The 22,041-nt window shown below is 36.7% G+C and overlaps 1 protein-coding gene across 1 annotated transcript; it reads right to left on the reverse strand.

Moving 5' to 3' along the window:
* Positions 1-700: 700 nt before the first annotated feature.
* Positions 701-18,975, reverse strand: LOC111994591 (uncharacterized). Its single transcript, XM_024026479.2, has 6 exons — positions 18,831-18,975; positions 18,466-18,579; positions 8,415-8,495; positions 7,004-7,117; positions 6,045-6,673; positions 701-1,486 (listed from the first exon to the last, which is right to left on the reverse strand). Exons 1-6 carry the CDS (start codon positions 18,931-18,933, stop codon positions 860-862), a joined length of 1,668 nt encoding a protein of 555 aa, XP_023882247.2. The 5' UTR covers positions 18,934-18,975; the 3' UTR covers positions 701-859.
* Between the last annotated feature and the right edge of the window lie 3,066 nt (positions 18,976-22,041).

The raw sequence follows: 22,041 nt of genomic DNA on the forward strand, positions 1-22,041 counted from the left end.
AAGGACGTGTGTGGCGGCGTAGAGCTCCGGTGCTAAGAAGAGAGGAGGAGATGAGATTTGGGGTTTAAGCGTTTGGCACTCCAAGTCTGAAACTATCTTGTCTGAGAGGACTGAGGAAGATCGTAGATTTAATGAGTTATAATTGTGTGTGCAGAGGTGTATTGATTTTTTTGTAAAATGACGATGTGGCTTTCATTCATTGGGTGGTGTAAAACACTCCTTTACACCAGCTCCGGATAGAAGTTAAACTCTTAACGACAATAGTGTAAGTGAGGTGCAATTTTTTTTTTTCCTTTTTGGCATGAGAAACTATACCATTTCTGTTGCAAAGTGTTAAGGGTGCTATTTGTAAAAGCACCTGCATTGCGGGTGTAAATACTTTCAATTGCTATTTTAAAAGAGAGAATAAAACTTTTTATTATTTTATTAGTTAGTTTATATTATTTTATTAGATTGTATGTAAAAAAAAAAATTGGGATGTAAGGTAAGTTGTAAAATAGATTGGTAAAAATAGATAAAATAGTAATTGATGACGCAAATTTTTTATTTTATTTTATTTTAATTTGTGTGTGTGTGTGTGTGCATCGCTAAGGTAGAAAGTAATGTAGGAGCAGGTAGTCATGAATCATGATAGCTCTAGACAAATTATTGAGATTCCCAATAATAAAATTCAAGTCTTATAATCCTTTAGCAATTGCAGAACATCTCACTAGTATTAATTAATTAGAAAGATAGAATTCAACAGATCACACACACCTGACACATAGTACAAGTTGATCATCATAGGATATAAATGACTTTATCGATATTAAATCTGACTCATCAAGGTCTTGAATAAGTTAGGAAGGAGCATTTTTACTTAATGCTTAATATGAAAACTAGCCGGAGTTATCATGTGGTGATGATGTGGCACTTTCTTGAAAATAGCCCACGTCAAATGAAAGTACAGCGGAAACCCTGCTATAGCAAAGAATATTAGCAGTAGGACTGCCCATGAATATGATGGAAAAGCTGCAGATTTCAGTCTCTCTCTTAGAATGAAGAAGTGTGCTGCAGAAAAAGATATTGCGGTAGATGCTATAGACACGTAGAACGCTGTTAAAGCCAACAAAAGCTTCATTGGTAGGGTACTACGAAAACTGCTTTCTTTGTAGCCAGAGGTGAGGATTGCTAGGAACATGATGACCGCTAACAGTGAAGAATAGAAGGATATATAGGATGAGATGGCAAAAATATTAAATGCCAGCTGTTTTTCAAGGCGGGGATAGCCGTTGTCATCCACATCACCAGGTACAGTAGTTGACATGTTAAAGGCAACTGTGACAAAGAGACCTGCTACAATTGAGCATGCATTCGATGTGTGGCTTAGCCACTTCCCACCCTCTTCCACAAGGTTTTTATGGGTATCCATGAAGATCTCCCCTGGGGTTTTGCCGTCATTGTTGGAGAGATGAAGGAAGCCTGGTGGCATGGAGTTCTTTATGTGCTGTATTGATTAAGACCAAGGAAAACAACAACAATAACAACAAAAAGAAAAGAATTATTATTAGGATTTTGGAAATTCATCAAGAAAATGAAAAAAAAAATTTGGAATTTATTTATTTTTATTTTACCATTATTTATTTTCATTCTATTTGCTTCCCGGGTATCACTCACAAATTTTAATTACCTTCCCAAAAATTGTTGCCTGTATTCAATGTTTGAATTTAAACTATTCCCCTTATATAGGGTATAGACACTCGAACATAGGATGATAGGATCATTAACAAGGTTATGAAATCAAGTCCAAAATAGTTCTTCCACGATCGTAATTTATGTTTGTGGGTTTGAAATGATATTTTATATTAAATTGAAAGATAAAAATGTAATGATTTTCTTAAAATGTCATTTACTTTATATTAAAGGATAGAATGATATAACTTCCAACGAGAATCTTATTTGATTTTATATATATATATATATATATACACACACATACACACACACACAAAATCAAAGGTAATATAAAATTCCAAATTATTTACAAAATATGAATTTATGTTGGGACATAAAGAAAGTGTGAAACTTTAAAAATAAAAATAAAAATAAAATAAAAAAAAGATTGGTTGTTCTTTCATTGTATCTAAGGTTGTGAATTTGAACATTTGGTCTATAAACTTTAAATTTAAAGCGAAAACCTAACACAGCCAAACTTTGGAACAATCCTACAAGGGTAGTGCTTTCGAAATACATGGTGCTTCATTCTTTTACATTTATGATATAATGAAAAGAGAGAGCACCATATCATTGTGCTTTAAAGCATCTAATAATTTTCTCATGGACCATTGATATCATTGACTGAGAAAGGTAATCAACTGCTAATTTGCATGTTGAAGTTTCCAGTAGTATTTTAAAATAGGGTTAATAATTGCCAAGCTGGGTTATTATAGGTGAGTGAGGCTTAGGTTCAGTGTCTAATTGTGCTAGATTCGTTGAGATTATAACATATGTCCACTTTTGAACAAATATCACCATCTTAACAAGTCCAGTGCACTACATGCACTGGACCTAAGCCTCACCCATTATAGATTACTCTCATCTGTTGAAAACTTTGTCCAGGGGTTGATTTCAAAATCTAGGAGATTTACTTACTCCTCTTCTTGGAATGAAATTAAGGCTAAGTATGAGGAGGTTGATATGGCAACTTACATCCATTCCTAAACATTTTGGTCTCCTCATCTACTAAGTTTGTGTGGTAGGTTGGAAGTGGTAAACCAAAAGATGCCTCCTGATATTTCATAACAGTTTGTGTCTTTTGTTTTTCCATAACTGTTTGTGTCTATTATCATTCCATAACGATTGTGTCTTTGAGTCTTCCACATTTTAGAATTTCCTATTATGAAACAAAGAGTCATGACAATAATGATAGCTCTTGTAACTTCACCCTATAAAAAGGGATAGATGTATGATGTGAAAGTGTGTGAGAGAAAAAGTTGTAGTGAGCTCTCAAGGAAATAGCCTAATCTCTTTGTTTGTGAGTTTGAAGTACTCTAATAAAATTTTCATTCCTCTCTTTCTTGTGAGTACTTTGTTGAATTTTAAGTTGAGGTTTTGTAAAGCCAACAAAGTGTTATCAGAGTCAAGTTCTTAGAGCCTAAAGTCTTTGCCTACACCATTAGTGAAGATGTCTTCAAATATGGTGCAACTACAAATTTCTAAATTGACAAAAGAAAATTATGAGAGCTGGCAGATTCAAATTAAAGCGTTGTTTGGATCACAAGAGATATGGGAGCTCGTCATTGATGGGTATGTAGAACCCACAAGTGAGTAAGAAGACACCTACAACGTAGAGCAAAAAAATTTGCTCAAGGATTAGAGGAAGAAAGACAAGAAAGCACTGTTTCTACTCTATCAAGGGGTGGATGAGTCAACTTTTGAAAAAATTGCCAGTAGAGTCGAGTAAAGAAGCATGGGAGATTCATGGCATTTTTTTCAAGGGTGTCGATTGTGTGAAAAAAGTTCATTTGCAAACTCTTTGTGCCGAGTTTGAAGTTGCTCACATGAAAGATGGTGAAACTATTTTTGATTATTTTTCACAAATATTTGTAATTGTTAATCGTTTGAAAAGTAATGGAGAGAGTATTGAAGATGTTCATGTGGTGAAGAAATATTAAAATCTCTTGCAAATAAATTTGAGCATGTTGTGGTGGCTATTAAAGAGTCCAAAGATTTGGAGACTCTCTCAATTGAGGAATTAATGGGATCTCTTCAAGTGCATGAGCGGCATATGGAAAAGAATTCCAGCTCTGTTGTCATTGAGAAAGCATTAGAGTCAAAATTGACTCTAAAAGAGGAGAAGTCTAATGGCTTCTGTGGAGGATATACCAATAGCAACCATGGCAAAGGTCATGGAAGAGGAACATTCAGAGGCAGATTTGCTCGCAGATGTGGAGGTAATTGAAATATCCAATGTTTCAATTGCAACAAATTTGGACATTATTCATCAGACTACTGGTACAATAAATCTAAGGAGCACAATGAACAATCTAATCTTGTTGAGGCATCAAATGTTAAAAAAGAAGAATGTACACTTCTTTTTGCACAAGAGGAGGCAAATAATTTGCAAGAGGTGTGGTATCTTGATTTTGGAGCTACCAACCACATTAGTGGAAAAAAGGAGCTCTTTGTTGAGCATGTTGAAGGTGTTCAAGGCGATGTTCGTTTGGGAGAAATGGTGTTTACAAAAAGGTAAAGGAAAAATGGGAGAAGGTAAAGGAAAAATTAGAATATGTCAAAGAAATGGTGTTTAGCAATTTATCTCCAATGTGTAGTATGTGCTCAACATGAAAAGCAATATTCTTAGTATCAGGCAACTTCTAGAAAAGGGGTATATTATACACAGGGAGAAACTCTATCTTGTTTTGAAGGATGCTGAAGGAGGCTTGTTGCAAGAGTTCAAATGGATCACAATCGTATGTTTCCACTCCATCTTAACTCAACAATGGAGCAATGTTTCCAAGGGCTTGTAAAAAATGAGTCATATATGGAAGTGGCATGTTTGCCTTGGGCATCTTAATTTCAGTGGGCTTAAAATATTATCCACATCAAGCATGGTGCATGTATTGCCTAGTGGGAGGTATGCACTCTTGGCAAGCAACAAAGAAGTTCTTTTCCAAGTGGGAGATCATGGAGAGCACCTAACTCATTAGAGCTGGTGCACATGGATATTTGCGGTCCATTTGATCCAATTTTTGTTGGAGGTAACAAATATTTCATCTCTTTTATTGATGATTTCAGCAGAAAATTATGGGTTTATCTTATCAAAGAAAAATATGCAGCTTTCAATATATTCAAAAGTTTCACGGCAGATGTTGAAGTAGAAAGTGGTTGTAAGATCAAAATACTTAGATATGACAGTGGAAAGTGGTTGTAAGATCAAAATCAGACAATCCTTGATATGACAAGGACCATGCTTAAAGAAAAATATTTGCCAAAGAATTTCTGGGTAGAAGCAGTGGCATGTATAGCCTATTTACTCAATCAATGCCCTTCAAAAAGTGTAAAGAATATGACACCACAAGAGGCTTGGAGTGGCTACAAACCAAGTGTGTCACATATAGATTACTCTCATATGTTGAAAACTTTGTCCAGCGGTTGATTTCAAAATCTGGGAGATTTACTTGCTCCTCTTCTTGGAATGAAATTAAGGCTAAGTATGAGGAGGTTGATTGGTGGGAATTGATATGGCAACTTACATCCATTCCTAAACATTTTGGTCTCCTCATCTACTAAGTTTGTGTGGTAGGTTGGAAGTGGTAAATCAAAAGGTGCCTCTTGATATTTCATAACAGTTTGTGTCTTTTATTTTTCCACAACTATTTATGTCTTTTGTCATTCTATAACGATTGTGTCTTTGAGTCTTCCACATTTTAGAATTTTCTGTTATGAAACAAAGAGTCATAACAATAATGACAGCTTTTATAACTTTATCCTATAAAAGGGGATAGATGTATGATGTGAAAGTACGTAAGAAAAAAAGTTGTAGTGAGCTCTCAAGGCAGTAGCCTAATCTCTTTGTTTGTGAGTTTGAAGTATTCTAAAAAAAATTTCATTCTTCTCTTTCTAGTGAGTACTTTGTTGAATTTTAAGTCAAGGATTTGTAAAACTAACATGTTACAAGTCAAGTTGGCTTTACATGGCCTGAGATACTCAAATGGGAATTAGATGCTATGAAAATGGAGGGTCCAAATTCATCCTTTGCAAATTGTTTTTGGCTGCATCAGTGTACCATATTTGGAGTCAACGAAAATTCAAGTGTTCAATGGCAGGCGGAATATGTGCATCAGTTTGAATAGGAACATGTTATATTAACTTACAAAAAAAAAAAAGGGTTATAGTATATATGGTATATAGTTAGGGCTGGTTTGGTCCCTGTGATGCATGAGTAGCAGGTTTCTCCCGTGGATTGGTGTCTATATCTTTGTTTCTTTGATAAATAACATTCTTATTTAAATAAATAAATAAATAAAAAAGAAAAGCAAAGAAAGGTGCTTTTTGGTTCATACCTCATACCACTTGATCTCCCATTGCATCTGCAACGCAGCCCCAGGGATTAGCCCCGTCGTCTGCTCTCCTAGCGTGGCTGCAAGGTGCAATGCACTGTTCCCTTTTTTATCCAGTTTTTGAAACATGCTTTCTTTCCGGAAATTTCTCTTGCGGAATAGCTCGTATACTTGTGTTTGTCTGTACTCCGCTGCCAACAGTACTATATTTTTTCCTTCGCTAGTTTCGTCATGTATAGCCATCGGAAAATAATCTAGTATTCCCTCCACCACTTCTAAGATTCCGTTTTTTGCCGCATACAATATGGGTGTCTCGTCGCTTGTTTTTTTATTTTTTATTGCTGAGATGGGGGGCTCGTCGTTTATTTTATTTTTATTTTTTATTTTTATTGCTGAGATGGGTATCTCGTCGTGTGGCTGCAGTGGCTGAATATCCTTCCAAATATATTCTGGAGGTTCCGGTGTTGAACTGTCTTCCATATCATCTTCAATAATCATGAACTCATCTTTATCTTCAGTTAGCAATGGGTTCGTCCCTCTATGGAAGTACTGCCCGTGGATTGTAGATCCGATAACAGTATTCATGATTGAATCGGACAACATGTGCGTCTTTTTAATCTTCTTTATTTCCCCTGATCATAAGAATCATATAACAGAATTTATCTTATATATGAACAAGCAAATATATTAATGTACATATAGTTCCATGAACATATTTACAGTGCTCGCCTCTTTTGCACACACCTTAACGGTGAGAATGAAGGGTATACAAAAGACGTGCGCAATTAACATTTTCCCATGAATGAAGCTGTTACGCTCATTTACATGCGCATGAAATTGAACTGAAATTGTGACTTCATGCGTGTGTAATAGATTGTGTTTAATAAACACTACACTTCTCCTATTTTAAAATCAAGTAACAAAAAATAAGGCAAGACTAAAAGGGTAATACGATAATGTACCAAATCCAAGAATGCGCAATATTGCACTGCCAACAAATATGACAATCATAAAGGGGGCCAAACAATATTTCCAAAATGAATAATGCTTATGATCTTCACTTTCAGCAAGGGATCCTTCACAAAATAAAATTAGATCATTATAATCTGCATAAGCAAATAAACTAAAAAACTAACAAAAATAAATATTATTGGTATAGGGAAATTGAGACCCAGTTCATTTTAATCAATTTCTCAAATTGATTAATTATCAATAATATTTTTTTAGACTTCTTTTTTGATGGATTCTAATTTTTTTTTTTTTGTGGATTCTAGGGAACCCTTATAAATTTAAGTGTTTGCATCTAGTTAGAACAAGATTTGGCCCCATTTACTCTTTCGGTTCTTCATCAGTAGTCCGCTAGAAGTCAACACAAAGCTCACAGCCCCTGATGGCGAACCTCTTCTTGGTGTCACACTCAATCGTTACTTGGTTGGTAGCCTGGTTTACCTTACATGCAATCACTTGTCTAGACATTGCCTATGCCTTTCACCTGGTCAGTCAATTCATGGCCACTCCTAGATCTGTTTACTATGATGCTATCCTTTGTACCCTTTGATACATCAAGGGTACTCTCCTCCATGACCCCTGCTTTTCCTTTTAGTCCTATCTTTGTCGGCATTTGACCGTTTGGGCTAGGGACTTTATTGACTACAACTCCACTACTGGTTATTGTTTCTTACTGGTCATCTCTCTCGTATCTAGGCATAGCAAGAAGCAATCAATCGTTGCCAATTCCAATACCAAGGTAGAATATTGTGCTGTTGTTGATGCTACCTTTGAGCTTCTCTAGCTTTGTTGGCTTTTGACCAACAGGTGCTCCTAATCCATTTGCATTCTTGTTCACTGTGATAAGTGTTTTTCATATTGCTCGTAATAATATTTTTCATGAGCGCATCAAGTACATTGAAATTGACTGTCACTTCATCATTACCTAAAGAAGACAACCTTCATTAACTATATCTCTCCTGAGGACCAACTCGTTGATGTGTTCAGTATGCTATCTTCGAGATCTTGCCTCGAAATTTAATATGGCTTCTTCCACACCACCTCCCTGATTTTAGTCTCAATCAAGGATCCTTTGTTTATTTAAGTCAACTAGCTTAGGCCCCAATATATAGTGCTCATCCTCTGTATATTGAGATTTGCTAAACTTATGTAAGTTACAGATTGACATAGTTTATATTCTTTCCTTTTTCTTGCCATCTTTATATTTAATAGACATTAAGGTGAATGGCATGTGTAAGATTTAACACTAGAAGTCTAGAAGTATAAGGTCATTTAAGTATCCAATCCAAAAATTTAATAGGTGGAGAGGATCAATATGAATAACCCAATCGATGCAGTATTCTTTAACAATTAGAACACACTTACTACAGTTGCATTCCTCATCTTCATGTCTCGATTTGGGACTGACATTCGATCCTTCAGGATTCTCTTCATCTGCTTTCTTGCCTTTGTCACATGATAATAAATTAATAAGCACTAGATATTGGGAAACTAGCTTGATTAGAGTTTAGCAATCAATTCCCTAAAAATGATTCAATAGCAAAGAAGCTAAACTCAAAAAAATTGAGTTTGAGCTACAGTGAGCAGCTAGAGATGTATAGTAGCTCACTGTAGCTTACACTCAAAACAAAAAAATAATTTTGTAATGTGGGGCACTAAAAAAAATAGTATTTTAATGTGTTGATGGTTTAGGTTGTTGTTTATTTTGTTAGATATATTATTTTATTGTATTATTTATATTATTTTAATGTATTGAGTGTTAAAAGAAACACATTTTATGTTGGGTGTATTATAAGGAAAATTTTAATATATTGGCGGCGGTTTTTTCTCAACCTCGCTAGGACCAATGATTCTTCTCTTTCAAATTGTCATGGGCTCGGGAACCTATAGACAATCCATGGGCTTGGTGATTTAATACAGGCATAAGATTCTACAATTGTGTTTTTAGTGGGGACATGGTTGATTGAAGCACAGCTAGTGGGTGTGTTGAGAAAATTGAAACTAAAAAAATAATCATTGCATGTGGAGTGATGATCATTGGGGAGTTCTGATGTTACTTTGGAGGGAAGATGTAGATGTAACAGTGGTGGGCTCATCACTTAACCATATTGATGCTCTTAAAAATGATGGTCAGGATAATTCTTGGAGATTTTCAGGCTTCTATGGAGCTCCTGAAACACATAAACATCATGAATCCTGGGATTTACTAAGAAGTTTAAATCGAAATTTTGATCTCCCTTAGCTGTGTGCAGAGGACTTTAACTAGATTTTAAAATCTCATGTGAAGCAATGGGGAAGGTTGAGACCTTTCAAGCAAATGCAGGATTTTAGGGATGTGGTGGATGAATATGGGTTGATTAATTTGGGATTTGTGGGGAATAAGTTTACTTGGTGGAAATGAGTTGCAGGGAGTATTACTATCTGGGAGAGACTTGATTGGGGCAATGGCAAATGATGAGAGGATTTCCTCTTTTCCTGCAACAAAGGTGGTACATTTAGAGGGCATTCCAGTGCGATGTCAAAAGCCTTAGCATTTTGAACAAGTATGGCTTGGTGAGTGTTAAATAAATTATTAGCAACGCGATGTGTTATACTATGTTGTATATGCTAGAGTGGATGCAGAAGAGGAAGCATAGAATAAGAACACCGAGAACATGAGGGTTACGTGGTTCAGCCTTATCGGCCTACATCCACGGAGAAATCCCTTAAGGGTTACATCTTTATTGTATAAGAATGTAGTACAATAACTTGTGTTATAATGAACCCTAACATGTGTACATATAGGCGACTAAACCCTAGACTACTAGTACAAGTAGGAGTGGGATTAGGCCTATTACATTGGGCTAACATGTTTAATATATCTCTAACACCCTCCCTTAAACTCAATGTGAAAGCTCGATAAAGGTTTGAGGTTGGATAAGTATGAGAAGATCACTTGGAGATGCCTTGAAGAATGCCTTTAAAGAAACCACAATGAAGAATATGCCAATTGACCAAATTTGGAGTTTCAAATGAAGAAATGGAGTTCAAAATTGGAATCTACGTGAAAAACTGAACAAGATAGGCCCTTTCGAAAATTTTAACTTTGGTCAAAGTAGTAAAGGTCAACAAAAGTCAACGGATCTAGGTCAAAGTCAACAGTTAGTGCTAACAGGTCAGATTCGGGTGGTCTAGGTCGAGTCGGTTCGAGTCAACGATCAGCTAGGTGACATGGTGCTGACGAGGCGACACTGTTGACGTGGCTAGTTGACGTGTCTAGGGTTGACGTGGCTCTTTGCTGATGTCATTAAATGACGTTATGGACGACATTAGCAGTAGTTTTTGGCACGTGTGGCATGTGCAAGTAGTCTACAGGCACGTGCAAGTAGTCTACTAGCGCATAGAGGAAAGTTAGAGAACATTCAGCGCATGGAGGTTCGTGTAACATTCGATGAGCTCCAGATTTCTCAAGTTTACAGATCGGCGGGCTACAAGGCCATTAAGGTGGCGCGTGTAACTATAGGAGGATCTGAACCTATGAAATCCGCGACAATGCATAGAGAAGTTGGTAGAAACTACATCAGCGCGTGGGGGCGCGTGTAGCATTCAGTGGAGACTGGACTTCTAGGTTTTGCTCGCGGGAGGCCATGGGGCACGTATTTGGTATTGGTTTCATCAGGCGAATCTTGGATGTGTGCAGATTTGATAGGGAGAGGCACGGATTTGCTTGGGCTATAGGATCTGGACACAGTAGTGAGCCATGGCAGCTGTGAGATGCCGTGGAGTCTAGATCCAGCAGACAAGCATGTGTGACTTTTGATGGTGTTGTGCACGTGAGAATCTTCTTTGCTTGCTAGAGATGTTTGTTTGATGCCAAGAACGAAGTTTGGCTCTGATACCATGTTAAATAACATTATTAACAACGCGATGTGTTATACCATGTTGTATATGCTAGAATGGATGCGGAAAAGGAAGTATAGAATAGGAACACCAAGAACACGAAGGTTACGTGGTTCAGCCTTGTTGGCCTACATCCACGGAGGAATCCCTTAAGAGTTACATCTTTATTGTATAAGAATGTAGTACAATAATCTGTGTTATAATGAACCCTAACATGTGTACATATATGCGACTAAATCGTAGACTACTAGTACAAGTAGGAGTGGACTTGGGCCTATTACATTGGGCTAATATGTTTAATATATCTCTAACAGTGAGGAAGGTTGTCATGAAATAGTGAGGTCTGCTTGGAGGAGTGGGGTATTAGATTTACCTATGGCAGTGGTTGAAGAGAAATTAAAACAATGTAAAACTAAGTTGCGATGGTGGAGTAGAGTTTTGTTTTGGAAATATTGTGCGAAGTTTGGTGGACAAAAAAAGTGCTTTGAAGCTGGTTGACAACAGCAATAAATGGAGGTGGGCTTGATATTGTTTAGAGATTAAAATATGAGATTAGAATCTTTCTAGCTCAAGAAGAGAAATTATGGCAACAACGGTCTAGAATAGCTTGGCTGAAAGATGGAGATCAGAATTATCTCTATTTCCATAGTCGTGCTTCCCAAGGATTTCATCATAATTAAACAAAGGCACTAAAGAAAATGGATGGGATCTGGTGTTAGGGGGATGACCAAATTGTAGACCTTTTTGTTCACTACTATTAAGACCTCTTCACCACTTCAAATTCGACCCAAATGGATGTTGTTTTGGAAGTCACCTGAAGAGTAGTTACTGATGAGATGAATTTTGAGTTGATTAGAGACTTTTCTAGACAAGAAGTAGAAATTTCTTTAAAGCAAATGGCTCACTTAAAAACCCCGGGTCTAGATGGTATGCCTCCAACTTTTATCGACATTATTGGAGTGAGATTAGGGATGATGTTTCAAAAGCAGTTCTGTCCTGCCTAAATTCAAGTACAATTCTTCCTACCATCAACCATACTTTTATTAGTCTTATCCCCAAGGTTAAAAGCCTGAATAAAGTTATTGAGTACAGGCTAATTGCCCTTTGTAATATAATTTATAAGTTGGCATCTAAAGTATTGGCCAACAGGCTTAAACTTATGTTTAGTTGATATTATCTCTGAGTCTCAAACTGTGTTTCAACCAGATAAAGCTATGTCAGACAATATCCTTGTTGCTTTTGAGACACTACACCATATGCAGAGATGTAAAATAGGGAGGTCTGGTTTTGTCACACTTAAATTGAATGTGAGCAAAGCCTAAAATCACGTGGAACAGAATTTTCTAGCACAATTGATGGTTAAAACTGGTTTTCGTGAGAAATAGGTAGGTCTAATTATGGAGTGCATTAGCTCGGTATCTTATTCCATCTTGATCAATGGCGAACCTAAAGGAACTATTAAGCCAACTCGAGGTATCGGAAAAGGTGATCCTTTCTCACCTTACATATTCCTTCTTTGCTTGGAAGGTTCAAATGGGTTGATTCAAAAGGCGGTCACTGATGACTGCTTCCAAGGATTTTCTTTATGCAAAAATGGTGAGAAAGTTTCACATCTTTTCTTTGCTGATGATAGTTTGCTCTTTTGTCAAGTATCTATGAGTGACATTCGAACCATTCAAGAAATTCTTAATTAGTATGAGCTAGCTTTGAGTTAACAATTAAACCAACAAAAGGCAAATCTCTTTCTTAGCAAATCTCTTTCTATAGCTTCTAAAGATACTATCAAAGAGTTCCTTGGTGTTCCAAAGATCAAAGAATATGAGAAACATCTAGGTCACCTGGCGGTGGTGGATAAAAAGAAGCGAGCTAGTTTAAACTATATTAAAGAGCAGGTGTGGAATAAAATACAGGGTTGGAAAGAGAAGCTACTATCACAAGATGGCAAGGAGGTACTTTTAAAATCAGTTGTTTAGTTGTTTTGGCTATTCCCACCTTTGCCATAAGCTAATTTAAGCTACAACTCGATCTTTGTAGGGATGTGAGAGCATGATAAGTAAGTTTTGGTGGAGAAAAAAGGGAGAGAAAAGGAAAATCCATTGGCAAAGTTAGGAATCATTGTGTAAATCAAAGGGTGAAGGCGGATTGGGCTTTAGAGAGTTGGCGAAAATTAATGAAGTTGTTCTTACAAAATAGGTTTGGAGGTTAGTGCATGATACTAAGTCCTTATTTTATAAGGTTTTTAAGGCGAAGTATTTTCCTCAAAGCTCTACTTTCGAAGCTAAGGCTAGTTCAGGATCTTATGCTTGGAAAAGTATTGTGAAGGCGAGGAAATTCATTGTCGATGGTGTTAAATGGAGGATCGAAAATGGTTGCTCGGCTCAAATTTACAAAGACAATTGGCTACCAAGTGATGGAGAGAGGAAAGTACCATCTCCAATGTTTATTCTAGTCGAGAATTCTACTGTACCTAAGTTAATTGATGTGGATACTGGTTCCTGAAATTTGGCTTTGATTGATAGTTTGTTCCACACTACTGAAGCAAAAAAAAATTAAGTCCATTCCCCTACCATATCAAACACAAAATGATGTTCTATATTGGCCTATGTGCATTGATGGTTCTTATTCTGTTAAAACAAGTTACAGGGCTATGTGTGAAGAGGACAATCATGCCGAAAATACAAGCTCTAACGCTGGCCTTTCGAAGAGGATTTCGCCCAAGTTGTGGAAACTTAAAGTTCCAACTAAGGTTAAAAGTTTTTATGGAGAGCATTAACTAATTCTCTTCCCACCAAATTCAACTTGCATTGGAGGAAGATTGTCCAAAATTCCACTTGCAGTTTATGTGAAAGGGAATCTGAGACAATTTTCCATGCTTTATGGGGCTATGATGAACTTCTGGGTGTGTGGCAGAAAATTTTTTCAGGTTTGCATTCAGATGGCTCTGGACTAAATTCCTTAATGGAGCTAATTGATCTTGTCTGAGATAAGCATTGTAATCTCTATGTGTTTGCTATGACGTGCTGGGAAGTTTGGAATCGAAGAAACAAAGTCGAGTTGGAGAGAAAGTGCTACCACTGGTTAATCTTTCAGACCATGCTGTCACTCTACTTCAAGAATTTCAAGTAGCTTGGCAACTCCTTCCTAACTAGTCTAGGCTATCAGGCCTACCTGGAAACCTCCTGATCATGATGAGCTGAAGACAATTTTCGATGGGCCGATGTTTGATGATTTACAGGAAGCAGGTATCGGTGTAGTAGTACAAAACTCTCACGAGAAGTCATGGCGGCCTTGTCCGAGAAGATCCCCATGCCATCTTCAATAATTTTATTAGAGACTTTGGTAGCTAGAAGGGTGGTGCTATTTGTTCAAGAACTCGGCTTTTATAGATCCATTTTTTTGGGAGATTCAGAAATTTGAATAAATGCCATACGACATCAAAATTTTCTGCAATCTTCTTTTGGTCATATTGTAAAAGACATTTTGTCTCATGCTCGTGCTTTTTAGAGCTTTTTTTTTTTTTCTCACATACTCTCCAACAACGTAATGCTCTTGCACATGCCTTAGCTCAAAGAGCAAGAAATTCCTTTTCTTTGTTAGTTTGGATGGAGTCTGTGTTGAGGTAGCGAAAGCTCTAACACTAGATTATTGAACAAAAGAGCTTTTATTTAAAACTGACTCTTTGAATTAAAACACTTTACAAGCATTAATACTTAACTCCCATACACTGACAATAGTGGACTACAGACACGACACTTACTTACCAAATACACTTGCACACACCTCACTTTTAGACACCTACACACACTAGCTCTTGACTCTATTTCACTCTACACGCTACCTATGGCACACACTTCACCACCTCACACTCTACTTCACACACGTTGGTGCTTTATGACACTTCCACTCACTTCACCCATCACTACTTCTATTTATACTAGATGTATGTTGGTTAGGAAGCCGACTTGAAGCTTCTAGCTTCTTCCTTTTTATTGGCATTAAATTAATGCCTTTCTCCAACTTTCTAGACACCTTATAAATTTGTGGCTGAAATTCACTAGTATAGGGAAGCTTCTTGGAATTTCGAAAAGATAGCAAGAGAGTAATGTCTGGAATTAAAGAGAAATTTCTAGAAAGAGAGAGATTGTGTGAGAAGTTCTAGAAGTTTCTAGAGAGAAGGAGTATAGATTTTTAACACTCCCCCTCAAGACTGACTCTCTCTCAATTTCGCCATTGTCATCATACCAAGATGCTTTCTAAAGTCTACAAACTTTGTTGCGTTAAGTCCTTTAGTGAATATATCTGCAACTTGGTCATTTGTCTTAATCTGGCACATTTCTATCTCTCCTTATAGTACCTTTTCTCTTACAAAGTGATAGTGCACCTCCACATGCTTGGTTCTTGCATGGAACTCTAGATTTTTAGCCAAGCGTATTGCTGATTAATTATCACAGTGTAGCAGCATTGCATAATCAATTGTTTGATGTAAATTTCCCATAAGCTACATCAACCTCGTACTTTCTTGAGCTGTTGCCGTTGCTGCTCTATACTCTGCTTTAGTGGTTGATAAGGACATTGTCTGCTGTCTCTTGCTACTCCAAGATACTATAGTTGTGCCCAAGCTAAACATATATATAGTATTTGAACGATGTATGTCATGATCTCCAAACTTTTGAAGATCTTAGCATTGACCTCCACAAGCGTAGAGATTGGTTTGTAATTAAGCATCCCAAACTTTTGAAGTAAGTCTTTTGCATACTTGTGCTGACACAAGAATAAGCCATCCTTAACTCGATCAAATTCAAGTCCAAGAAAGTGCTTAAGCTTTCCAAGCTCCTTCATTTGGAAGTGGACTACTAAATTTTCTCTCGTTTGACAAATTTCATCTTCGTCATCTCCAGTGATGATCAAATCATCAACATATACAAGCACAACTGCTAATTTGCTTCATTATAATTTAACAAACAAACTTGAATCTGTTGGAGCTATTGAATAACCACTTTGAATTAAGAATTCTACAATCTTACTGTACCATGCCCTTGGCACTTGTTTTAACCCGTAAAGTGCTCTTTGTAACTTATAGATATAATCTGGTTGGGCTTTGCTCTCAAACCCCTTTGGCTGCTTCATGTAAATTTTCCGATCCAATTCTCCATATAGGAAAGCATTCTTTACATCCATTTGGCGTAGCTTCCAAGATTTACTTGCTACAAGTGCTATCAGGACACATACAGTGGTGATCTTTGCCATTGGACTAAATGTTTCATCATAGTCTAGCCCATATTGTTTAGAGAATCCTCGAGCTACCAGGCGAGCATTGTATCTTTCTATCGATCCATCTATGCTGGTCTTGACTTTATACACCCATTTAGAAGAAATGGGTTTCACATCCTTGGGCCTTGGCACAAGATCCCATGTTTGATTCTGCTTTAAAGCTTGAATTTCTTCTTCCATTGCTTTTCTCCATTCTTTCTCTTTGAGATGCTTCTTCATATGTTGATAACTCTTGTACGTTTCCATCTTCTGTGACTGCTGATTAGCATACTTGGGATTAGGTTTCTGTTCTGGCTCACCTTCATCTTCAAAAGATTGTAACTCATCAGTTACCGACTGATCTTTCCTAGACTACTCCTCCATGCTCTCAAGCATTTTCTCTTCAATTTCCTTACTGTTAGCATTGCTTCCTCTTCTACTGCTTCTTCAACTAGCTCTATCACAGCCAGACACGATTCAACAGCCCATTTTTCTTCACTATCATTTTCTAGGTTGCTAGACGTCGCTATATTTCCTTGAGCTGTTTACGACTTGAATCAATAGTCTCAAGCAAAGTGGCCCATTTTTCCACACTTGAAACACTTGACATTATGATTTTTGTAACCCGTGGATCGTCTCTCATTATTGTCGCGACTTTCTTGAGCTCCTCCATCTTGAGAGCTCTCTTTATCTTCTCTATCTTTATTATTTCTATTCTTAGAACCTACATTAAATCTTCTCTTGGGTCGGTCTTTATATTGACCACTAAAGAGTGCCTCCCCTTCACTCTTTAGTGAGACCTAAACCATTTGCTTGACCAATGCTTCTTGGTTAGTTCGCAAATTTTCTAATTCTACTAATGATGATTGGACAGGCCAACCTTGAATGGCAACGACAAAACTTCTATATTCGAGTCTCAACCCATGAATGATTATCCTTCTCATTCTTGAATCAGAAATATTTGATGTAGGATCTAATTCAAAGATTTTGCAACAGAGAGACTTTACCTTGGTGAAGTATTGCGTGATCGTCATATCTAGTTGTGCCACTAACATTAGCTTGTTCTCAAGTAATTGTTGCCTTACATCATTCTTCTTTGCAAATATTGTTGTAAAGGTGTCCCACGCTTCATTTGGTGTGTTTACTCGCCTGTGCTCCAGCATCTTTTCCTCGATACTTGTCTTGATTGCAAACAAAACCTTCTTGGCTTTAATCTTCCACTTCCACAAAGCTTCGGCATTCTCAGGAGGTGTGGTTTCGCCACCAACCATGATCTCTCACAAATCTTGCCCTTGCGAGTATGACTCCATACCAGTCAACTAAGTGTTGTAATTCTGGTTATTGAGCCTTCTAATGCTACCAATAGCTTGGAGGTCCGCCATCATAACTTGGTGAAATCTCTTGCTCTACCAAATAAGCTTGGTCCCAGACCACGAGCTTCATAATTCCAGATTGTGCACGAGCAAAATGAACATCTCTAAAAATACCATCCTAGACACCACAAACACGATCCCTAACTGGCTCGCTCTGATACCAGATTGTTGAGGTAGCAGAAGCTTACTAGTGCACTACAAACACGACACTTACTCACCAAATAAACTTGCACACCCCTCACTTCTAAACACCTACACACACTAGCTCTTGACTCTATTTCACTCTACACACTTGCTACCTATGGCACACACTTCACCACCTCACACTCTAATTCACACACGTTGGTGCTTTATGACACTTCCACTCACTTCACCCATCACTACATCTATTTTTACAAGATGTATGTTGGTTAGGAAGCCGACTTGAAGCTTCTAGCTTCTTCCTTTTTATTGGCATTAAATTAATGCCTTTCTCCAACCTTCTAGACACCTTATAAATTTGTGGATGAAATTCACTAGTGCAGGGAAGCTTCTAGAGAAAATTTGAGAACCATCTTGGAGAGAATTCCAGAAAGCGGGCAAGAGAGAAATGTTTGGAATCAGAGAAAAATTTCTAGAAAGAGAGAGACTGTGTGAGAAGTTCTAGAAGTTTCTAGAGAGAGGTAGTATTGATTTTTAATAGTTTGTTCCTCCTAATCTCATTGATTGTGTTTCTAAAGATATTATTTCTATGGAATAAAAGCAGTAAGCATGTTTCTTTCTCCAAAAAAAAAAAAAAAAAAAAAAGAAAAAGAAAAAAAAGAAGCAGTTTTGTAATGCCTTTAAGATGAGTTAACTAATCTTAATTAATGTCTTGTTTTTGTTTTTGTAAACAGCAATAAATTAACTTTAATGTAATTATTCATTACACTTACCAACTCGAATCATAGTCAACAGAGATTGAATGAATTTGTGTTTTTTTTCTTCTTCTGTGCATTTTTTAATCAATCTTCTCGGGTCGATTCTTTTGGGCGCATCAACCGCTATACCTTCCAAATAACAATAGAGGATAATTACAAGTTATTTTGTACGACAGGTATAAATCAAAGTATCCTTTGACGAAAGAGATGTTTATGAGTAAATATTAACAAATAGAAATAAAGTACATTAATGTCGAGACTCAAGAAATTATTTGGTGTGCTTGTTGCCCCTAGCTCGAGTAATGTACGTGCAACTCTGATTTCAACCACTAACAAAATATTTATGTTTGCGGCTTGAAAATTTAGTTAGTAACACTTACAATAATAAATTATACTGCTCCACCATCCAAGGCGGCAACCACTTTTGAAGGCGGAAGGCTTATCTGCTAAGAGATGGAGAGGCGATGTTCCTCTCTCGTCCATAAAGGTAGCAAGTTGTTCTTCTTGGTCAAGTATCTGATATGCCAGATCTGTAAACAAAAATGTTTAAAATCTTCTTTAGCAGTATTCAGTTAGCAGACAATATTTTTTTCAATGAATAATTAGCAGCTGATTTCACCAGTGTACTGTAAAATCTATTAATTTCATATGATCATCTACTAACAAATTATTANCCCCTTCACTCTTTAGTGAGACCTAAACCATTTGCTTGACCAATGCTTCTTGGTTAGTTCGCAAATTTTCTAATTCTACTAATGATGATTGGACAGGCCAACCTTGAATGGCAACGACAAAACTTCTATATTCGAGTCTCAACCCATGAATGATTATCCTTCTCATTCTTGAATCAGAAATATTTGATGTAGGATCTAATTCAAAGATTTTGCAACAGAGAGACTTTACCTTGGTGAAGTATTGCGTGATCGTCATATCTAGTTGTGCCACTAACATTAGCTTGTTCTCAAGTAATTGTTGCCTTACATCATTCTTCTTTGCAAATATTGTTGTAAAGGTGTCCCACGCTTCATTTGGTGTGTTTACTCGCCTGTGCTCCAGCATCTTTTCCTCGATACTTGTCTTGATTGCAAACAAAACCTTCTTGGCTTTAATCTTCCACTTCCACAAAGCTTCGGCATTCTCAGGAGGTGTGGTTTCGCCACCAACCATGATCTCTCACAAATCTTGCCCTTGCGAGTATGACTCCATACCAGTCAACTAAGTGTTGTAATTCTGGTTATTGAGCCTTCTAATGCTACCAATAGCTTGGAGGTCCGCCATCATAACTTGGTGAAATCTCTTGCTCTACCAAATAAGCTTGGTCCCAGACCACGAGCTTCATAATTCCAGATTGTGCACGAGCAAAATGAACATCTCTAAAAATACCATCCTAGACACCACAAACACGATCCCTAACTGGCTCGCTCTGATACCAGATTGTTGAGGTAGCAGAAGCTTACTAGTGCACTACAAACACGACACTTACTCACCAAATAAACTTGCACACCCCTCACTTCTAAACACCTACACACACTAGCTCTTGACTCTATTTCACTCTACACACTTGCTACCTATGGCACACACTTCACCACCTCACACTCTAATTCACACACGTTGGTGCTTTATGACACTTCCACTCACTTCACCCATCACTACATCTATTTTTACAAGATGTATGTTGGTTAGGAAGCCGACTTGAAGCTTCTAGCTTCTTCCTTTTTATTGGCATTAAATTAATGCCTTTCTCCAACCTTCTAGACACCTTATAAATTTGTGGATGAAATTCACTAGTGCAGGGAAGCTTCTAGAGAAAATTTGAGAACCATCTTGGAGAGAATTCCAGAAAGCGGGCAAGAGAGAAATGTTTGGAATCAGAGAAAAATTTCTAGAAAGAGAGAGACTGTGTGAGAAGTTCTAGAAGTTTCTAGAGAGAGGTAGTATTGATTTTTAATAGTTTGTTCCTCCTAATCTCATTGATTGTGTTTCTAAAGATATTATTTCTATGGAATAAAAGCAGTAAGCATGTTTCTTTCTCCAAAAAAAAAAAAAAAAAAAAAGGAAAAAGAAAAAAAAGAAGCAGTTTTGTAATGCCTTTAAGATGAGTTAACTAATCTTAATTAATGTCTTGTTTTTGTTTTTGTAAACAGCAATAAATTAACTTTAATGTAATTATTCATTACACTTACCAACTCGAATCATAGTCAACAGAGATTGAATGAATTTGTGTTTTTTTTCTTCTTCTGTGCATTTTTTAATCAATCTTCTCGGGTCGATTCTTTTGGGCGCATCAACCGCTATACCTTCCAAATAACAATAGAGGATAATTACAAGTTATTTTGTACGACAGGTATAAATCAAAGTATCCTTTGACGAAAGAGATGTTTATGAGTAAATATTAACAAATAGAAATAAAGTACATTAATGTCGAGACTCAAGAAATTATTTTATAAGCTAATTAATGAGTTGTACATTTACCCAAAAAAAAAAAAAAAAAAAAGGCTTGTGCAAATATTAATTCATCGGGAAATATCCTCGTCTCAAATGTCTTGCTGCATTTTAGAACTGCCATAATAGCTCTTTTAAAAAAAAAAATTTATTTTCTCAATTTTGGACCTATTGCAGTAATTTTGAACCACTGTGATAAGCCCTACTGTTTTTTATTATTATTTTTATATAAAAAAATTTAACCAAAAAAAAAAAAAGACCAAGATCGGCATTTTTAAACCGCTGCAATTTGTACATCCTTCTAAAGCGGCGCTATAGACTTAACAAACTGCCGATGTAGACCATATCTATTGCAGCGCATTCAAAAGCGCCGCTTTAGGTCTAGGGTTTATAATACCATGGCCAAAATTGCCATAATGGATGACATATAGTGGCGGTTTTAGAAAACTTGGCCTAACCAATCCATACGTAATAGTAGTATAATGAGAAATTCGACATAACCAATTTCGTGAAAATTGCAAAAAAAAAAAACCATTTAGTACTTCCAAATGTCTTAGTCAAACTAATGTCCTATATATTTAATAATTTAAACTAACATTAATAGCACTACTACAATTCATCATTTTCATGCATAAGCAAAGTTGAGTAATGTTATAGTCACAGACTATTTTACAACATTTTTACAAAATGTTAATATGGTCAACCTCTTATTGGTTTTCATTTAGGCTCACTTTTAATATTATTTCTTCATTTACCAATAATCATTCACCATATCAGCAGTTTGTAAATATTTTTATAAAATAGTTTGTATCTCTAAGATATTTAAGTAAGGATTACATACTATTATTAAAATTTAAAAAGGGAAAAATAACCTCGACATTGGCTTAGCTGAGCTCCTTTTGTTGACTGTTACTGGGCCTGGAAGGTTTGGGCTGGTTCGTTGTTTTTCATTTTGCTTATGACATCCATAACTTATGTTGGTTATCCCTCCTTTATTTTGGGCTGCTCTGTTGGCTCTAAAGGCCTTCTATGCTCAAATCCTTAGGCCCATGCCCCACAGGCTTTCTCGCAAGGCAACCCTTCCACTACTAAATCGTGGTCCAAGTTGATCGTGCACGTAGTTGAGGATTCAGAAACATCACCACTGCG

This window comes from Quercus suber, unplaced genomic scaffold (assembly GCF_002906115.3).
Source record: "Quercus suber isolate HL8 unplaced genomic scaffold, Cork oak 2.0 scaffold_62, whole genome shotgun sequence".
Taxonomy (NCBI): domain Eukaryota; kingdom Viridiplantae; phylum Streptophyta; class Magnoliopsida; order Fagales; family Fagaceae; genus Quercus; species Quercus suber.

Coding starts and splice junctions, on each gene's coding strand:
- LOC111994591 (XM_024026479.2), bottom strand. CDS start 18,933: ATGGACGAGAGAGGAACATCGCCTCTCCATCTCTTAGCAGATAAGCCT. Junction 7,118..8,414: donor AGATGAGGAATGCAACTGTA/GTAAGTGTGTTC, acceptor TATTTTGTGAAG/GATCCCTTGCTGAAAGTGAA. Junction 6,674..7,003: donor ATTGCGCATTCTTGGATTTG/GTACATTATCGT, acceptor TCTTATGATCAG/GGGAAATAAAGAAGATTAAA.